Consider the following 22,689-nt stretch of genomic DNA (forward strand, 5'->3'; position numbering starts at 1 on the left):
ACACTTCAAGAACTACATGCATGAATATTTTCATGTATAAATTGAATTCCTTGCACATACATGAATACATACATACACTTCAAGAGCTACATGCATGAATATTTTCATGTACAAATTGAGTTCCTTGTACATACATGAATACACACATACGCTTCAAGAACTACATGCATGAATTTTTTTAATGTATAAATTGAGTTCCTTGTACATACGTAAATACATACATACACTATTTTGGCGAGTCGGTAGAGTTGTGGCCTTGCACTCGTTAGGCCCGAGTTCGACTCTCCGGCCGGCCAATGAAGAGTTAGAGGAATTTATTTCTGGTGATAGAAATTCATTTCTCGTTATAATGTGGTTCGGATTCCACAGTAAGCTGTAGGTCCCGTTGTTAAGTAACCAATTGGTTCTTAGCCACGTTAAATAAGTCTAATCCTTCGGGCCAGCCCTAGGAGAGCTGTTAATCAGCTCAGTGGTCTGGTAAAACTAAGGTATACTTAACTTTCAAGAACTGCATGCATGAATTTTTTAATGTATAAATTGAATTCCTTGTACATACACGAATACACACCCACATTTCAAGAACCATATGCATGAATACTTTCATCCATAAATTGAATTTCTTGTACATAAAAAGATCTGAGAGAAAAACAATTGTTAGATATACATATATACATACGATGTGTTTGACCGAGCCAGGTTGAGAAGAAGAAGAAGAAGAAGAAGAAGAAGATGAGGAAGAAGAAACATCGACCCCACACAGAAGAAGAAGAAGAAGAAGAAGAAGAAGAAGAAGAAGAAGAAGAAGAAGAAGAAGAAGAAGAAGAAATAACATGAATACATACATGCATTTCGAGAACTGTGAACTTATTTCATGTGAAAAGAAGCGATTGAATGTACAAGATTCACGGAGGAACCAGACAATGGTCGCTAAATTATTCGATCTTATGAGATAAAATAATATTGCAGTGATATTTATTACTTTAAAACTGAGAAGCTTTAGCTTACGATAACTACAGTAAATAGTTTCGGAGTTTAATCAAAATAATTTCTTTACTGAGAAGTCCTTTGTTGTTAGAGCAGTTGTGGTCTGCTAATTCAACTGGAAGATGTGAAGCTTCTCTAAAATATATATGTAATATATATATGTGTGTGTCTTTTTATACATTTATATTATATATATGCATACATATATATATATGTATATATATATAAATATACAAATATGTTGGATTGTGTATATATATATATATATATATATATATATATATATATATATATATATATATATATATATATATATATATATATATATATATATATATATATATATATATATATATATATATATATATATATATATATATATATATATATATATATACATATACATATATATGTATATATATATATATATATATATATATATATATATATATATATATATATATATATATATATATATATATATATATATATACAAATATGTTGGGGTTCAGCCTTCAAAAATTTATTTCAGCTCTTAGGAAAAATATCCGGAAAACCCATAAACAAAAGCCACTTCCAGCGGTCTCTTCCCCTTCTTTTGAAAGCCATCGGTGTTGACTACAACTTTTTTTTTACTTTATGTGAATATGTAAGTGCGCATACTCTCGCCCCTGGTCTCTGGGTCTTAGTTCGCTTTATGATTCAAAATGCGATTACATTTTTACGGCTTTCTCGGGGAGAGAGAGAGAGAGAGAGAGAGAGAGAGAGAGAGAGAGAGAGAGAGAGAGGTGGCGAAGGGGCGGGGTTTTAGGATAGATGACCACAGTTCTTCCCTTCTATAGGCTGGTGTGGTTGATTCCATTCACGGAGGCTTAGTATGGTTTCGTCTACTGGTTTGAATTTTTTTTTTTTTTAATCTTGACCCTCAGTGTGGCTCATTGCTGTGCATTTCTACTTTCTTTTTTTAATCACTTTGATTTGCTTACTCCAGGCATGTGCATTTCCTGTATCCAATACATGAATATGTATCCAGTACATGTATAGGTATATCCATTACATGTATACCCTTCCGTAGACTAGGTCCAACGCCCAAAAAAGCAGCAGAGTTAAGCGCATGGCGAACGCTCCCGTTTTTGTAAAACACCGATTATATATTACGGAAGAATAAACAACATTCGTTCGTAAATACTGTAGAAATGTGTAGTAATCAGTTTGCAGAAATATTTGTAAGTTCGTGGGTATTCTGAAGTCTTCACTGCAGACCAGTCCAGTGAGAATTTTTTTTTTTTTTTACAATCTTCCCCAATTTCGGGTTATTTAGTAACTGAATTTAGTGTTATAATAATAATAATAATAATAATAATAATAATAATAATAATAATAATAATAATAATAATAATAATAATAATAAACACTTCAGAGTAGGTGTTTCAGTAAAATCACCGTTCTATAAATGTAGGTGTTGAAATTTATTTGTTATTACGCATGTATTACAGTTATTTCTGTATTCTAAAAAAAACACTTCAGTTTTGACCGTAGAGAGAGAGAGAGAGAGAGAGAGAGAGAGAGAGAGAGAGAGAGAGAGAGAGAGAGAGAGAGTACAGAAATAAAATCAGACTACCTTTTGCTATGAAACATTTCCTGTAAATACTAGTGTTGAAAATAATCTGTTGTTGCATATTGATAGCAAATATTTGGATGTTTTGTTTTTTGCACGAAAGTCAAATTGAAATGCTCTACCTGTATAAAAGAAAAGTTATTCAGTATGCTTTTAAAATAGTTCGTTATCACGTTTTCATTACAAATATTTCGATGCTATTAATAAAAAGCTCTTGAACACCTGGCCGTCCGGGGAGCAAGTTCCTGAGATTTATGCTAGTATTGCACAAGCCCGGTTTTTTTTTTTTTTGCCATGCCCCTAGGTTAGATTGGGTTAGGTTAGGTTAGATTAGTATTATCAGCGTAATTTGGGTGTGGGACACACAATGAGATTATTTTCAAGAAAATTCTATGGTTAGTTTTTAAGATATGGCGTCCCGCTTTTTTTCAGTGAAAGGTTACTTCTCTGTAAAATGCGCCCGGGGATGATATCTATTCGAAGAATATACCTTTTGCTAGAGAGAAATTGCTATGGATTAATACTTCTGGTGATTTCATGATAAAATTTCTCTCTTTTTATAGTTTATCCTGATATTATAGTAAACAATTACTACCTTTTGTTAGACAGAAAAGTACAATTTCCATTTCCGGCAAATAAATTTCTTGCTTTTACAATTTATTCTGATGTTGTAGTAAACGACTTCTACCTTTTGCAAGACAGACACTTACAATTAACATTTCCAGCTAATTCAGGATTAAATCTTTTTCTTTTACAATTTATTCTGATGTCATACAAAACGATTCTACCTTTTGCCAGACAGAAACTTCAAATAACATTTCAAACTAATTCATGATGAAGTATTATTCTTTTACATTTTATTCTGATGTAGTAAACGACTTCTACCTTTTGCAAGACGGAAACTTACAATTAACATTTCCTACTAATTCAGGATTAAATCTTTTTCTTTTACAATTCATTCTGATGTTAAACAAAACGATTGCTTACCGCGTAGCCCTCCCTTACCGAGAGGCTGTTACCAGCCGCGGAAATGAATTCGGAGAGTCAACGGATCGACCAACGCTGCAACCGCGGTAGAGGAACTACGTAGGTGCTGCATTACGTGACACGAAATCCAATCGCTGACAGCCTTTGCTTTACTCCCGAGAACTTTTTTTTTTTATAGACACTTTATTGCTTCCCTAGAATGCAGCTGTAAAGAGAGAGAGAGAGAGAGAGAGAGAGAGAGAGAGAGAAATGAAAGAAACTTGTTATAAAATATACAGTTGTAAATTGCTAGATTAGAAATGAAAAATATGCAGTTGTAAAGAGAGAGAAACTTGTTATAAAATATACAGTTGTAGAAGAGAGAGAGAGAGAGAGAGAGAGAGAGAGAGAGAGAGAGAGAGAGAGAAGAGAGAAATGAAGAGAAAAAAATTGCTAGAAATAAAGGAAACCTGTTATAAAATATGCAGTTGTAAAGAGAGAGAGAGAGAAGAAAGAGAATAAGTAAATTGCGATTAGAAATGAAGGAAACCTGTTATAAAATATGCAGTTGTAAAAAGGGAGGAAGAAGGAAACCTGTTAGAGTTGTAAAGAGAGAGAGAGAGAGAGAGAGAGAGAGAGAGAGAAAATTGCGATAAGAAAGAAAGGAAACCTGTTATGAAATATGCAGATTAGAAAGGAAGGAAACCTAATAAAATATGAGTTGTAAAGAAAGAAACATGGAGATAAATAAATTTGTAGATTAGAAGGAAATAAAGAAACGCTGATTAGGAAGGATAAAAAACGATAAAATTATCAAGCTGCACTAGATGGAAACGCCCCAGAGTTTTTAGAGAGAAGTAAATGAAATAAACTGAGGTTGTAAAAAGAGATAGAAAGAATAAATTATGATTAGGAAGGAAGGAAGGAAGGAAAAACAACTGTTGTTATAAAATGATCGAGTTACACTGAATGGAAACGCCCTAAATATTTAAAGAGAAATAAATTGCAGTTGTTGAAAGAGAAAGAAAGACTAAATTGGGATTAGGAAGTAAGAAAAACTATTATAAAATTATCAACTAGCACTAAATGGAAATACCCCAAAGTTTTTAGTGAAATAGATTCATAAAATTGCGGTTGGCAAGGAAAATAAAACTAGTCCCATGAAATTGTCAGGCTGCATTAAACAGGAACGCCTGGAAGTGTTTATGAGAGAGAGAGAGAAAGAGAGAGAGAGAGAGAGAGAGAGAGAGAGGTGGGGGGGAATTGCTGACATCAGTTTTAACGTAATAACAATAAACAGAAAAAACGTCAACAGGTCCAGGTAATTATTTTAAGCTTGATTATCAAAGGGGGCAAAATGTATAAATAAAGAATATAAACCCATTAATATTTTTATTTCCGTAATAAAGAATGCATAAATATAGATACAGGACAACAGACAATGCTTAGTGTACGTAAAGGAGATTGGCTTTATGGTAATGAGACATTCCTATGCAAAGAATCAAAGTCCAGTTTTAGAAATTTCATTTTGCTGTAGGTACGAAATGCTACCAGGTACCCCTCCTCTCTCTCTCTCTCTCTCTCTCTCTCTCTCTCTCTCTCTTCCCCAGTGCAATAGGTGACAGAACCGATGGCTCTGTAGGATATAGGCAACATGGGGAATGTTATTGATTGAGTTGGCTTTATGCCAGCACGGGCTCTTGCTCATAGAGCAGCCCGTGATTCACACATGGGGAATGTTATGTAGGGAAGAAAAATAAAATCTATAAACTTCTTCCCAGCTTCCTAATGACAGTTCCTCGTCGGTATTATTATTATTATTATTATTATTATTATTATTATTATTATTATTATTATTATTATTATTATTATTATTATTATTATTATTATTATGTCTTTGCACTATCCTATTTGGTAGCCGCTCATGTAACATAAAGTCAGTTAAATAGTCACTTATTCATGTATTCGTCGGTTCTGTGAACTTTAACCTAATGCATGTGATAACGGTAATTCCTCAGTCACAGTTTTGACACGTGAACTAATTTGTGATTTTTTGCCGTAGGTTAGAAATTTTCGTCAGTTCCATAAACTTTGACCTGGAACCTATTGGTTACGAAAATTACTCAAAGTTTTGACAAAAGTGACCTAATTTGTGATTATTGCCCTAGGTCAAAAGTTGTCGCTATTTTCATGAACTTTGACCTGATGCCTGGGATAACGGTAATTCCTCAATCGCAGTTTTATCAGAGGTGACCTAAATTGTGATTGTTGCCGTAGGTCAAAAGTTGTCGCTGTTTTCATGAACTTTGACCCGATGCCATGGATAACGATAATTCCTCAATTACAGTTTGAACAAAAGTGACCTAATTTGTGATTATTGCCTTAGATCTAAAGTTGTCGCTGTTATCGTGAACTTTGACCTAATGCCCGGGATAACGATAATTCCTCAGTCACAGTTTCAACAAAAGTGACCTAATTTTTTATTATTGCCTTAGGTCAACATTTTTCCAGATGGGTCACCGTATTCAACTTTTCCCCGTATTTCCCTTTACGGGTGTGAAAACACGGTATCTTTCCCCGGCCTCCGAATGCAGTTTGCAATCTACTGTATTTGCTGAACATTGTACTGTTTGCAAACAATTTGCAGTTTGTTTGCGGCCAATGTTTGCAAGTGTTCATGGGCGGAGGTACAGCAGTATCCAGCGGAGTTTGCAAGGTGAAATGTATCAGTACTGGGTATTGATGTATGCAAAGTTATAGGTAAGCAAATTTGAATTTTCTGAAAGGATTATTGATTACATGATATATTATCATTGGGTGCTAAGTGGCTGAATATTTAATCTGAATCAAGATGGAAGTGGAAAATGTAAATTATATTTTTTTAACTATGAAAGCTTCAGACTCAAGACTAGGTAGATGAAAGCCCTAGATTCTAAACGAGAAAGATGAAAGCTAAAGTCTCATGACTAGGTAAATGAAAGCTTCAGATTTTAAAACAAGGGATAAATCTTAAGACTTAAAACTAGAAAGATGAAAGCTTTAGACTCACAACAAGGGAGATGAAAGTTTTAGACTCACAACAAGGGAGATGAAAGCTTTAGACTCACAACAAGGGACATGAAAGCTTTAGAATCACAGCAAGGAAGATGAAAGCTTTAGACTCAAAACAAGGTAGATGAAAGTTCTAGGCCCCAAAGGAGAAAGATGAAAGCTAAAGTCTCATACTAGGTAAATGAAAGCTTTAGATTCTAAAACAAGGAAGATGGAAGCTTGAGACTCAAAACAAGGTAGAAGAAAGCTTAGGACTCAAAAGAAGGCAGATGAAATTTTAAGACTCAGACTGAGAAAGATGAAAGCTTTGGACTCACATCGAAGAAGATGAAAGCTTAAGACTCAAAACAAGGCAGATGAAAGCCTCAAGACTCAAACAAGGCAGTGAAAGCTTAAGATTCAAAACAAGAAAGATGAAAGCTTAAGACTCAAAACAAGGAAAGTGAAAGCCTAAGACTCAGTACAGGGAAGATGAAAGCTTAGAAGACTCAAAACGAGGAAAATGAAAGCTTAAGACTCCAAACAAGGACTGTGAAAGCTTAAAACTCAGAACAAGGAAGATGAAAGCTTAAGACTCAATACAAGAGAGATGAAAGCTTAAAGACTCAGAGAAAGGAAAATGAAAGCTTAAAGACTCAAAGAAAGGAAAATGAAAGCTTAAACTTAAAAACATGAAAGATGAATGCTTAAGACTCAAAACAAGGAATACGAAAGCCTTATACTTGCAACATAGAAGTTGAAAGCTTAGGACTCCGAAGAAGGCAGATGAAAGCTTCAAAACTCAAAACAAGGAAGATGAAAGCCTCAAGACTCAAAACAAGGAAGTTGAAGCTTGAAAATTCAAAATAAGTAAGGTGAAAGCTTCAAAACTCAAGTAAGGAAGATGAAAGCTTCAAAATTCAAGTAAGGAAGATGAAAGCTTCAAAACTCAAAACAAGGAAGATGAAAGCTTCAAGATTCAAAACAAGGAAGTTGAAGCTTGAAAATTCAAAATAAGTAAGATGAAAGCTTCAAAACTCAAAACAAGGGAGATGAAAGCTTCAAGATTCAAAACAAGGGAGATGAAAGCTTCAAGACTCAAAACAGGAAAGATTGAAATTAATATCACAACCACCCGAATGGCACCGGAAAATGGCACCGGAAAGTTTCATCTAGGTGTGATGATGAAGTAGGTTGACCAATTCAATTTTGGAAATGCTACGACGTGAAGATCTGTTTAATCTACCTATTGCAGTCATCATCAAATCTCTAGGTGCATTGCGTTTAGTTTTCATTAAATTAATAGTTACATTTCTTCTTTATTCATATTTTTTCTTTTAAAAATGACATATAAAATGAAAATGAAGAAATGCTTACCTGGTCCCCGAAAGAGGTTAGGTGCATTGCCTCAAGTTTTCTTAAATTAATATTTATATTTGTTCTATATTTATTTTTTCTTTTAAAATTTACGTATAAAATGAAAACGAAGAAATGCTCACCTGGTCGCCGGAAGAGGTTAGGTGCATTGCCTTTAGTTTTCATTAAATTAATAGTCATATTTGTTCTTTATTTAGTTTTTCTTTTAAAAATGACATATAAAATGAAAATGAAGAAATTCTTACCTGGTCGCCGGAAGAGGTTAGGTGCATTGCCGTTAGTTTGCATTAAATTAATATTTATATTTGTTCTATATTTATTTTTTCTTTTAAAAATTACGTATAAAATGAAAACGAAGAAATGCTCAATTGGTCTCCGGAAGAGGTTAGGTGCATTACCGTTAGTTTTCATTAAATTGGTATTTATATTCCTTCTATGATTATTTTTTCTTTTAAAAATGACATATAAAATGAAAACGAAGAAATTCTTACCTGGTCGCCGGAAGGGGTAAGGTGCACCGGAGAGTTCTCACGGCGAGAATCACCTTGACATTATTTAATGCGACACATTAATGTATGACGCGTTCTCTTTCCGGACAAATGTACTCAGCGTGGATTAAACGGACTCTGCCGTTTTTTGTCGCGCGGCTTGGAGTTTGCCAAATGAAATGCTCCGTAATGCGGATGGTCCCGTGTGTGAAAGTGATGTATATTCTTTTATTGCACCCGTGGAGGTGGGTGTTTGTGAAGGTGAACAAGTAAAAATTGCGCCGAAGAAACTTCCCCGCAATCGAGTTTTCTGTACAGCCGCTACAGTGTATAACCAAGGCCACCGAAAATAGATCTATCTTTCGGTGGTCCCGGTATAATGCTATATGAGCCGCGTCCCATGAAACTTTAACCACGACCCGGTGGTGGCCTATCTTATGTCGTTGCCAGAAGCACGATCATGGCTGACTTTATTAACCTTAAATAAAATAAAAACTCCTGAGGCTAGAGGGCTGCAATTTGGTATGTTTGATGATTGGGGGTGGATGATCAACATACCAATCTGCAGCCCTGTAGCCTCACTAGTTTTCAAGATCTGAGGGCGGACAGAAAAAAAGTGCGGACACAATAAAGTACGGACGGACAGACAAAGCCGGCACAATAGTTTTCTTTTACAGAAAACTGAGTAGTGTCGAATGCATGATACGTTTATAGTTAATAATGGCGACAAAATTCACGTCACACTTCTCTAAATTTGCACCAGTACGAAGCAATGTTCTTACCTTTGTGAGATTGTGGTAGCAAGATGCTTAATGATCTCAGACGGATATTGTTCGTATGACACCCAAGAAGAGCTCCTTAATTGAACTGAATTGAATATGAAATTTAGGCTAAAGGCCAAGCACTGGGAGCTATGAGGTCATTCAGCGGCCAAAGGTCACGCACTGGGACCTATGAGATCATTCAGCGCTGAAACGGAAATTGAGAGTAGATAGGTCTGAAAGGTGTAACAGGAGGAAAACCTCGCTGTTGCAGTATGAATCAACTGTTAGGAGAGGGTGGAAAGAGAATATGAAAGGAGGTACAGTAAAAGAAAGAAGAGCTCCTTAATGAAAGATATCAGAAGACGTTATGGAATGAGGACGATCAACGATTAAAACACAGACAACGTCATGTGACACCATTAATAAAATAGTACAAGTGGTTGCATGAAACTACCTGAAGAAAAATATCAGAAAATGGCATTGAAAAGCATTTAACGAAAGACGCCAAGAAACGTTATCGCACAATACTCCTTGACGAAAGAGACCTGAAAACATTATCGTGCAGCCTCCCTTGATGAAGGGTACCAGCAAATGTCATCATGCGACGCAGCTCAATGAAAAGTACCAGTAAGCGTTATAATGTGACACATGGCGAAAGGCAGCGACGTATGTGACACACCTCAACCTGAGGTACCAGCAAATATTATCACACGACACATCTCAACGAAAGGTACCAGCAAACGTTATCATACGGCACAACTCAACGGAAACTACCAGCAAACGTTATCATACGACACACCTCAACGAAACTTTCCAGCAAACGTTATCATGAAACACATCTCAACGAAAGGTACCAGCAAACGTTATCTCGACACATCTCAACGAAAGGTACCAGCAAACGTTATCATGAAACACATCTCAACGAAAGGTACCAGCAAACGTTATCATACGACACAACTCAACGGAAACTACCAGCAAACGTTATTATACGACACATCTCAACGAAACTTTCCAGCAAACGTTATCATGAAACACATCTCAACGAAAGGTACCAGCAAACGTTATCATACGACACATCTCAACGAAAGGTACCAGCAAACGTTATCATGAAACACATCTCAACGAAAGGTACCAGCAAATCTTGTTATACGACTCATCGCAACGAAAGGTACCAGAAACCGTTATCATACGACACAACTCAACGGAAGGTACCAGCAAACGTTATCATACGACACATCTCAACGAAACTTGCCAGCAAACGTTATCATGAAACACATCTCAACGAAAGGTACCAGCAAACGTTATCATATGTCACATCACAACGAAAGGTACCAGCAAGCGTTATCATACGACACATCTCAACGGAACCGGCAAACGATCTTGTGTGACACTCCCTGAAAAGACCACTGATTTAAAACTAGTACTTTCCCTGGACTGGAAATATTCCATGATAAAACGTCACAGAGGAAATCTCGCCCCATTAAAGTACCCGCTGTGACAAGAAGTAATTTCAAGGAATACTTTTTCTACCGGATGCATTTAGCTCTTAAGTAGGATGTCCTGACTGCTCGTACTTACTTCGCCTTCCCTCCTTGTTCCGACTGATTAAACTCTCTCTCTCTCTCTCTCTCTCTCTCTCTCTCTCTCTCTCTCTCTCTCTCTCTCTCTCTCTCTCTCTCATCGCTTTTGATTGTTCATTATCTTTGTATTTCGACTCCTTTATATTATGTCTATATTTGTCTATTTTAGTTCACTTTGTCTGTCTTTACCTGCTAATATTTTTACGTCTTTATTTATTCCATCAACATTTTTATCCATTTCTATTTTCCATCTCTCATCATTTACGTATTTCTTCAATATCATCGAAATTAATTTTAGTATTATTATTACCCCTCCCATTGTTATTTATCTCTTCCTTCCACCTTCCAATCTCATCATTCCTTGTGTGTTTTATTTTCCATATTCGTCTCCAAATAATCCCCTTAATACTTTTCCTTTCTATTGCCCTGGCGCCTTCTCTTTTCAAACACTTTCTCTTTTTTTTTTTATTTCTCTTTCAACCTCTCGTTTACCGAATACATAGGAGAAAAAGTGAAAGTGAAAAAAGAGAAAGGGAAAGTATTATAAACATCAAGCAGGATGCAAGGGTTAAAAAACCGAATCGAATACGAACGGGTAGAAAGTAAATGAAGGGAAAGGGGTGATGAAAGAAAGCGGGAGGAGGCCACAGATGAGAAGAAAGGGAACGGAAGAAAGAGAGCGATAAAGAACGGCGCCGAAGGAATGGGAGAAATGAAAAGGGTCAAGAAGGAAGAATGAAAATGTCCCGGTGAAGAAGTATGGAAGTCGTTGAGTCAAGAAAAAAAAATATGAGAAAGAGGGAAAAGAAAGTAAACGAAGGTAAAAGAAAGTGAGAAGAATGAAATGAAGATGAAAGGAATTGGAGAAGACGAGGGGAAAATCAGATTGGTTTTAAATGCTTATTACGACGGTCGTGATTGTTCGTAAAAGCGAAGAGAAAAAAATGTAAGTTGACGGTATAAAAAGGAAAGGGGACAGTGTGATTAGATGGCGATTACTTTGAGGTATACTTAAAAAAAATACTGGCATGAAATTGGGGAAGGGGGTTAGGAGATGGAAGGGGGAGGAGAGGGAAGTGGCTAAGAGATAAGTGAAGAGGTTTTTTTTTTTGTTGGGGGAGGGGGAAGGGGCTGAGAAATAGGCGAAGAGTTTTTTTTGTTGGGGGAGGGGGCTGATAAATAGTTGGAGAGGTTTTTTGTTGGTTGGGGGAGGGGAGAAGGGGGAATGGCCCGTTGAGTTACTGAGTGAAAGATGAAAATAAAGTAAAGTAAGGAAGGGGAAAACTGAGTGATAAAACTGAAAACAGGAATGGAGATATTTGCGTGTGGGAAAAGATAATAAAAAAAAAGGAAAAAAAATTGGGAAAAAAGAAAAAAAAATTGGGAAACAGTTGAATAGTTTTTTGTTAGGGGGAGGGAGTGTGGCCCGTTGAGTTACGGAAAGGAAGATGAATAAAAAAGGAAAATAAGAAAGTGGAAAATAAATTTTAAAAAAACTTGAAAAAGTAAAGTAAATGTTTATGTTTGTGCAAAATAACAAGAACGGAAGAAGGAAAGGTAAATACAGAATAAAACAAAAAGAGAAAAATTTAAAGGGGGAATGACTGATGAAACAGACACACGAACAATAGTAAGGGATAAAGCAGAGATGATAAAGGAATCTGAAAAAGGAGTCGTAGAAAAAGTATGAAAGCCTGTAAAAATCAAGTACTTTATTCCACTCAAAAGTATGTTCTGGTATGTGTTCACGTAGTACAGAATTAAAGATATAAAATAATATAAATCTTGAAAATTATGCACGTGCCGAAGTGATAATAATTATTCCAATAATTTCCTTTTCTAAAAATGAAGATTTTTAAAAGGTACTTTCTTCAGTCGCTTCTCCATGGTGACTGAACACTTTTGCGCAGGAATTTTTCCCTCGACTCGTAATTCCCGGAATTTTGCAAGTTTACTTTCATCAAAGCAGGCGCTCTCATATATTACTGAATTATTCGTCCATTGCTGGTAGTGAAATACACTCTGGCTGTTATGTCTGAAAATATCTCGAAAATTTGAAGATTTTTTTTTTCCAGTAGGGGGTTAGTACCGTCAGTGCACCTCTTGCGGTGCTCTGTAGGCATTGCTTGAGGTTCTTTGCAGCGTGCCTTCGGCCCCTAGCTGCAGCCCCTTTCGTTCCTTTTACTGTAACTCCGTTCATATTCTCTTTCTTCCATCTTACTCTCCACCCTCTCTTGACAATTTAATTCATATTGCAACAGCGAGGTTTACCTCCTGTCACACCTTTCAAACCTTTTACCGTAAATTTTCGCTTCAGCGCTGAATGACCCCATAGGTCCCAGTGCCTGGCCTTTGGCCTAAGTTCTATATTCAGATTCGATAAATGAATTTTAGTCTCTTCCTTTACCGATAGCTTTGGGTCTTCGGTTCTCCCAGAAGATGTCTGAGATTCCGATTACATATTTATTACGTTGGATGTGGACGGATTCAAGTTCCTTATATATACTCTGAATCATCTTAGAACGCAGTAGAATATGAAGGTAGAGCCCCAGAAACAGGAAGGTCTAAAATATGATGTTAACAAGGTAAAAGGAACAGTTGTCAGTATTAGTTGATGTATACTAATTATTTATACGTAACGCTAACAACTTGATCCTCTTGCAAGTAACCACCAAGTAGAGAGAGAGAAAGAGAGAGAGAGAGAGAGAGAGAGAGAGAGAGAGAGAGAGAGAGAGAGAGAGAGAGAGAGAGAGAGAGAGCGTCCACACCAGGCCCCTTACTCATTTTCACACCTTACTATATACACATTTCAACATTAAGCTGTTTCCCGCCAAGGAAGTGGCTCCAAAAAAAAAAGAAAAAAAAAAAACCTGAAAAAAAATGCACCGAATAATCTTTGGCGAAATCGAGTTTTCTGTACAACATATAATCAAGGCCACCGAAAACAGATCTATCTTTCAGTGGTCTCGGCCCATGAAACTTGAACCACGGCCCGATGTTGGGCTGTCCTATATCGATTGTGGTTAAATTTAGCCTTAAATAAAATAAAAACTACTGAGGAGGCTAGAGGACTGCAATTTGGTATGTCTGATGATTGGAGGGTGGATGATCACCATACCAGTTTGCAGCCCTCTAGCCTCAGTAGTTTTAAAGATCTGAGGGCACAATAGTTTTCTTTTACAGAAAACTAAAAATCAACTCAGTGGTCTCCGTCACATTTATACTTTAATGATTCGTGGATGACTCTCTTGTGTAGAAAACTTCTACAGTACATTATTAGCCGGTTGTCGAACTCCACTTCACACACTGCCATTCATGCTCTCTCCTTCCTCTCTCTTTCTCTCTTCTAGTACCCATAGCTTTATAGACTCATCACTCTCCAGTTAGTATTAGGCACAGTTAATTAATGTCCATGTTTCTGAATTCATACACATTCACACACACACACACATATATAACAGTACATATATGTATATATACAGTACATATATTATGTAATATATGTATACATATATATATATATATATATATATATATATATATATATATATATATATATATATATATATATTTTGTGTGTGTGTGTATACACATATTAATAGGATTTTGCTTATAAAAAATAAATTGGACGATTTCAGTCAACTACTGAAGTAGGTCAGCTAGGTGAATCTTCCCTGAGTTCAGCTGGGACTGTTTCATTTAATGGAATAGTAAGTCTATATGCCTTTCAGTAAATGAGTATATATATATATATATATATATATATATATATATGTGTGTGTGTGTATGTATATTTATGTATATATGTATGTGTATATTTATGTATATATGTATAGGTATATTTATATGTATACTTTTCAATGGAATACTTGAATCATCCGTACTCTGGGAAATGACCAGCCCCCAGATCTTGTATGGTTCATGTCCTTCTCTTGTAACATCAAAAGTTTCGGGAGGATACCTCTAGAGTTTCAAGAGGTATTTTATGCCTTCAGTTTCTCAAGTTTCGGATTGACAGTTCTTTTGTGTTTAAACTCAAAAGGAAGTATCGGTTTTATTTTTTTAGTGCTAAACTTTTTTCATGTTGTGGTATATAATACTGGTAGAACCATACGTAAATCTCATGCTGCACATACTGTTTTTTATAGGGATCAACTGGAGTCACAGACAGAATATATATATATATATATATATATATATATATATATATATATATATATATATATATACATATATATATATATATATATATATATATATATATATATATATATATATATATATATATATATATACAGTATATATATACAGTATATATATATATATATATATATATATATATATATATATATATATATATATATATATATATATATATATGTGTGTGTGTGTGTGTGTGTGTGTGTATGTATGTATGTATATGTATATATACATGTGTCAATGTAACTAAACTTGTAAACTTGTATGTATGTAAACTTGTGCTCTATATAGATCCGACCCATTTGACCAATCTAGACAAAATTTTGTACACGGCCCTCATTTGACCCAAGACGGTTTTCACGTACGTTTCACACCCGTACCCTCGTCCTTCGGAGTACCTTATATACTGCGGGCACCAGCGAAGACCCTGCTGTGGGTTAACATTTTGGACTGGTGTGAAATGTGGAGTGTCTGGAACGTAGGTTCGTACTCTTTCGTGTCGACCATGCAAACTCGCAAGCGGGTACTGCAGCAACGGCGGGCCGACGTGTGACTCACTCAGTGTCACGCCGAGAAGCGCGTCTCAGAAAAATGTTCCTGCATCTCCTTTGAATTCTCTTGTTCCTTTGAATTCTCTTGTGTAAAGTATGTGTACTATCAGTGAAAATGCTTTGCTTTCATGCGATTAATAATTCTTCTAGAATTCATTGCTTTAAACAAACATGTTAATCAAAACCACACCACGTGTTACTTCCTTTCTAAGGTAGATGATCGAAGGCCATTCATAGTTTTCCCCAGCAGCGCCGGTTTGGTCAGCTAGTATATATATATATATATATATATATATATATATATATATATATATATATATATATATATATATATATATATATATATATATATATATATATACTATGACCAACCCAGTGCTGCTGGGGAAAACTATGAATGGCTTTCGATCATATAATATTAAGTCACTTTCCACTACGTCTTAACTTCAGGTCTGGTCAAGTTCTTAGTAAATTCGTTAGAAATGCCTTTTTTTTTTTAACAGATATTTTTTCTGTATTAACTTCTGTATCTGGTCTGTAGGATATTAATACATGAAAACTCCTTTGGCAGTTGTGAGTTTATTTATTGTTAATTGCTAAAGTTATTATGATTTTTATAGTGTGGCCACACTGCAGTAAAACATGTCATAAATACATGTCGGCTACTTATCGCTCACACATCACAAACAAGTCGAATGCAAGTAACTGACACGTTGGTAGTTCCGACCAGCGCTTCATACGATTGACTAGCACTTGCCAAAGGTCCGCGCTCCACTTACAGTCATTGGCTTGTTTTCAACACGTTGGTGATATGTCTGCGAGAAGCCGCTGATAAGTGTTATAAATAACATGTTTTACTGTAGTATGGAAGCGCCCCTAAGTGATTGTTTCCTGAAGACACCACTTTCCAGACTTTGATATTTTGAAGCATTGCATTTCGTAAGTTGGAATTACGGAGCGTCGAGCCACTTTACACTGCGCCACTCACCTCTGTTTATTTCTATATATCAAAACTTGGTTTGAACGTTGTAAAAACTGAAGATATCTTTGGTTCCTGTTGCTCTTGTTCCTGAGCCTTTTTTTTTTTCAACCGGTGCTGAGGTCAGAATGCAAAGAAAGGTCAGGAAATCTTTATTGTAAGTTCCACGAACTTTCGAACTGTAATGTTTATCGTTCGAACTAGTATTTCATTTCGATTTTGATATATAATCTTATTTGCGTTCTTAAATATTCATATATTTCTCTGCTGTGTAGTTGAAGACACTATCACGGATATGTTTTATGTACTATTGTAATTTTGACATGTTTTTTGCACTTTACTTGAAGTACGTATTTCTCAGAATCACATTGGCAGAATTTGGTAGTTTGGTGCGCTGGTTCTTGTAATGCATTGTCAGTCTTTTAAAAATACGATAATAATACTTTTTGTTGGTAGTGACTAGTGTATCTCCGACAGTGGTATCTTGTCAAAAAAAAAAATAAAGAACACAATAAAAAAGATGGTTTAATTGATTTTTATATTTAAAAAAATGTAAGAAACTTCATCCAACACTTGACGGTTTAATTTCTTGAATCCAGACGTATTGGCATTAAAGGAATTAATTTCTTGTTTGTCAAAAATTGGAAGCTAGAGAAGATATATAATTGGTTCATATCCATATTTCTCCATTCGAAGTCTAGATTCCCATCGGTAAGAGCTTTCATTTAAAAACTTATTAAGAACGATATTTGAAATTCATTTGATATTTTTATTTTAACTATCTAGTTAGGTTTTCGATGTAAAGGATTGTACATTCAATTTCAGATATGTTTTTTCCTCTCAACCTGAAGCTGAATCTAATCTGAAATTGAATCTGATCTGAAACTGAATCTAATCTGAAACTGAATGTAATCTAGAACTGAGTTTAATCAGAAGCTGAATCTAATATGAAACCGAATTTAATCTGAAACTTCTGAATGTAATCTGAAGCTGAATCTAATCTGAAACTAAATTTAATCTGAAACTGAATGTAATCTGAAACTGAATATAATCTGAAACTGCTCAATGTAACTTGAAGCTGAATCTAATCAAAAGGTGAATTTAATCAGAAGCTGAATTTAATCAGAAGCTGAATCTAATCTGAAACTGAACATAATCTGAAACTGCTCAGTGTAATCTGAAACCGAATTTAATTTGAAACTGTTCAATGTAATCTGAAGCTGAATCTAATCTGAAACTGAATCTAATCTGAAAGTGAATTTAATCTGAAACTGCTGAATGTAATCTGAAGCTGAATTTAAACTGAAACTGAATCTAAACTGAAACTGAATATAATCTGAAACTGCTGAATGTAATCTGAAGCTGAATCTAATCTGAAACTGAATATAATCTGAAACTGCTGAATGTAATCTGAAGCTGAATCTAATCTGAAACTGAATCTAATCTGAAAGTGAGTTCGTTCCGGAAGATGAACGTTCGACGAAGAGGCCATCAAGTCAGAAATTTTATATCTATTATTTGTTGTTTCTTCAGCCAGAAATGAGATTAACATTTCAACCAACCTGCGACTGAAGAATTGTCAGGAATGAGATTTTGTGACTTTGTATTTTACTTAATTTTATTTTTTGTAACTTTATTTTTTTTTCGTTTAATTTTAGTTTTCTGAAAAGAAAACTATTGTGCCGGCTTTGTCTGTCCGTCCGCACTTTTCTCTGTCCGCACTTTTCTGTCCGCGTTTTTTCTGTCCGCACGTTTTCTGTCCGTCCTCAGATCTTAAAAACTGCGGAGGCTAGAGGGCTGAAAATTGGAATGTTGATCATACACCCTCCAATCATTAAACATACCAAATTGCAGCCCTCTAGCCTCAGTAGTCTTTATTTGATTTAAGGTTAAAGTTATCCATAATCGTGTTTCTGGCAACGATATAAGCCAGGCTACGACCTGGCCGTGGTTAAAGTTTCATGGGCCGCGGCTCATTCAGCATTGTACCGATACCACCGAAAGATAGATCTATTTTCGGTGGCCTTGATTGTACGCTGTACAGAAAACTCGATTGCGCCGAAGAAACTTCGGCGCTCTTTTTTTTTTTTTTTTTTTTTTTTTTTTTTTTTAAGTTTGATGGTGGGGAGAGACGCTCGATTCAGGTCCACGTCAGCATTAGACGATTTGCGATTCATGTATTATGGAAGACTTCTAAAGTTCAGAGAGAGGCGTTTGAATTTCAATTTACGCTCGGGTGGCATTTCCCAACCACTGAATTGTTCTCGTTTTGTCGTAAATCTGTTTGAAATTGTCTTGAAATTACTCTCTAAGACAATCCGGGAATATTAATTCAAGATGCGGGTTCGATGTTGGGTGAAAGTCGTTGATAATTTTGTGGTGTTTTTTTCTATATAGTTTTGGTTATTATTGTTGTTGTTGTTGGTGGTGTTTCATATCTTGTTCTCATTGTAACTTGTACATAATATATATATGCATATATATATATATATATATATATATATATATATATATATATATATATATATATATATATATATATATATATATATATATATATATATATATATATATATATATATATATATATATATATATATATGTGTGTGTGTGTGTGTGTGTATATATATATATATAACATTTTTATCACACCGTGATTTATATACAATCATGAAGCTACAAATGTCGCTTAATATCAAATTCCCCTTCGATGATAATTCCCTATCGGGATACTCCGGAGGTAGCGTGAATTTGATATTAAGCGACATTTGTAACTTCTTGATTATATATATATATATATATATATATATATATATATATATATATATATATATATATATATATATATATATATATATATATATATATGTTGAATTACTGGATCAGTGTATACATGCCTTCACCGATATTCATATTCTTACAAAAGCTTCCTTTTATGAAACTGGACCCTCTAATGTTTCTTTCCAATGTTTTCTCTAACAAGAACGAGAATTGCATTGTTCACCTGTTCATCTCTTAAACCTTTTGTAAGCTATTCTGTTCCCTTTTCAAATGATTTTCCAGTTTTCCCGATGTAAAAGCTGTCACAGGGCTTGTGTAGGATTTGATGTACACGTTTTAGTATTTTTCGTATTGCTAATTCTACATTAACTCCAAAGTTCTTAAAGGAATGGAGAATATATTTACCGAATATATTTAAATTTAATAGTATGTGTCATAACAAAGTAATTTCGGAGCTCTTAATGCTTTGTCTGATTCAGAATCAGGTTATTTTGAATTCCTCCTGGTATTCGTAATCATTCCATTTTTTTTAAAAGCATAGTTAATGCTAAATGAATTCCTTCCAGCGTAGGCTGGTGTAATTAGTAATCATGAAAGCCAGAGAAATAAAAACTTTAACAACACATGTAAAGCTACTTAATAATGTCTTATTCCATTTTCTATAAATATATAAAGCTAAGTGAACTCCCTCAAATGTTGATGTAATTAGAATTCATGGAAAAGAAACAATAAAAACCTATCTAAAAATAATTAGTAATGACATATTCCATTATTTTGAAAACATGTAAAGTTAAATAAAATTATGGTAGTACAATATATATATATATATATATATATATATATATATATATATATATATATATATATACTATATTGTATATACATATATATATTTATATATGTATATATATATATATATATATATATATATATATATATATATATATATATATATATATATATCTCTTTTTTCAAAAGAATTATAAAGCCAAGTGAAAACGTTCCTCTCAAAGCTTAAACGCGTAAACAAAATAATAAAAAGTTTATGAACGTTTCCAAAAATAATTAATTATGACATATTCCATTTTTTTTTATAAATACAAAGCTAAATGTATTCATTCCCTAGGCGAGACCCCGGCAAGTTCAGAATAATGTTTATTCAGTGAAAGCCAGATTTCAGCACGAACGTGAAGTTTTGATGAGTCAAAGGTTTTGCCAGGTGGACATGTCTGAAAAATGCGACGGAAGAAAGGTTGACGACATGTAGCATACACGTATTATTTACGGTGTCTGGCAGTCAACAACGCGACGCGTTCCCTGACTGGAAATGAGAGTTGCAGAATAGCGCTATTTGGGGGAAATTGAAAATGAAATGGAATTGCGAAATGACTGAGGGGTAAATGTGGAGTATCATTACATTGGTGTAGAAGGAAATGATCATTTAAATTTGGGTAATTATATATATATATATATATATATATATATATATATATATATATATATATATATATATATATATATATATATATATATATATATATATATATATATATATATGTGTGTGTGTGTGTGTGTGTGTGTGTGTGTGTGTGTGTGTATGGAAATGCAAGCACAGAGATCTTATCCGATTATTTTTAACTCTTTTTGTGGGAATATCTTTATTAAAGAAATGCGTATAATTTAAGGTCCTTAATTACAACACCCTTTTTATCTCAAATACGCGATGGAAGGTCTCTCTCTCTCTCTCTCTCTCTCTCTCTCTCTCTCTCTCTCTCTCTCTCTCTCTCTCTCACGCGAGCGTCTCTCAGGCGACAGGGTAATTACCTTCTAAGGCTAGTTATTACTCTTAGACAAACTTGATTGTCACATTGGGTTTCGCACAAAGCCTCGTGAGTAATTGTCTTTCATTGGTTTTAATTACTCACCCCCTTTCCCCGTGCTCATTGGTAACTATAAGTAACTCCGGCAATTTCCGTAATTGCTGCACAACATTTGCATTGCATAACACTTTTTTTTTGGTATGGGACGTCGGGTCAACTTCAGTACAGGCTTAATGTTCTTATACACTTCTTTAAAAAAAAAAAAGAATAATTTATCACAATTGAACTTTGTACTATTTATCAGAACCCTCTCATTGATATAATTGTCTTGAAAATTATGATGGCTTTGTTTTTTTCACCATAGAAAGTTAATGTCATTTTGGGGTTGTTTTTATGAGTAATTGATTTATGAAATAATTATGAATTAATCATTAGCATGATTAAAATGTAATTATTTTCCTTTTGCCATTTTCCCTTCCATCTCAGCCATATCCTTCTATTCATACTCTGGTATTCTCCTCCCCAGCCTCCCTTACCCTTCCCCTGTCACCAAAGTTGTCTTTGGCGTAGATCTCTGGAACCCCTACTCCTCCCTCCCCCTCTCCCAGTGTATTCATCTCCCCCATCCTACTGGATTTCACCTCCCCTCCTGAAACCTTCCACCCTCCCCCCACCACCTTTTCTCTCTGGAACTCATCTCTCCCTCCCACTGGAATTACTTCCTCCCTCCCCAGGAACTCAGCTCCCCTTACCCTGGACCTACCCCAGCTCTGAAAGTCCCCGAGTCCTCGCCTGGAATTCACCTTCCTACCCCCTGGAACCCCCACTCCCCTCTCCTGGAACCTGGATCTCACCTCCCACCCCATGGAACCCTTCTCCCCTTCCCTGGAATCTGGAACTCACCTGCCATCCCCTGGGACCTCAGTCCCCTTCCCTGGAACCTGGAACTCACTTCTCACCCCTTGGAACCCCACTCCCTTTCCCTGGAAACTGGAACTCACTTCCCACCCCTTGGAACCCCACTCCCCTTCCCTGGAATCTGGAACTCACTTCCCAACCCCTGGAACTTCTCTCCCCTTCCCTGGAACCTAGAACTCACTTCCCACCTACTGGAACCCCAATCCCCTTCCCTGGAACCTGGAACTCACCTCCCAACCCCTGCAACCCCACTCCCCGTCCCTGGAACATGGAACTCACCTACCTTCCCCTGGAACCCCACTCCCCTTCCCTGTAACAGGGAACTCACTCCCAACCTCCCATCCCTGGATCCCCGCTCCCCTCCCCCTCCCATGGAACTTATCTCCCCCTCCCCCTCCCACTGGAACTCCTTCCAAGTAATCACTAGCATTGACAACGTACGACTTCCAGGACGTCCCGACAGCGATTTGCAGAAACTCCAGTTAGTCGTTTCCAGCACGGACAAGGCTTTCTATTGGCTAATTAGAGTCGTAATTGCCGGGCGAACAAAGAGGTCATTAGCCGGATGAAGATGCGACCCCGGGCACACAGCAGAGGCGTGTTTACAAAACGGATGTGCTTGTCAGATTTTAC

The 22,689-nt window shown here is 35.5% G+C and overlaps 1 protein-coding gene across 1 annotated transcript in view; it reads left to right on the plus strand.

Annotated features, from left to right (window-relative positions):
* Positions 1-22,372, plus strand: part of LOC136825185 (uncharacterized) — a 49,014-nt gene extending 26,642 nt beyond the window's left edge. The window contains exon 4 of the mRNA XM_067081210.1: positions 21,665-22,372. Coding sequence (XP_066937311.1) covers positions 21,665-22,372 — 708 coding nt within the window. The remainder of the gene's footprint in view (positions 1-21,664) is intronic.
* Positions 22,373-22,689: the final 317 nt, after the last annotated feature.

The sequence above is a fragment of the Macrobrachium rosenbergii genome, chromosome 37 (assembly GCF_040412425.1).
Source record: "Macrobrachium rosenbergii isolate ZJJX-2024 chromosome 37, ASM4041242v1, whole genome shotgun sequence".
NCBI lineage: Eukaryota > Metazoa > Arthropoda > Malacostraca > Decapoda > Palaemonidae > Macrobrachium > Macrobrachium rosenbergii.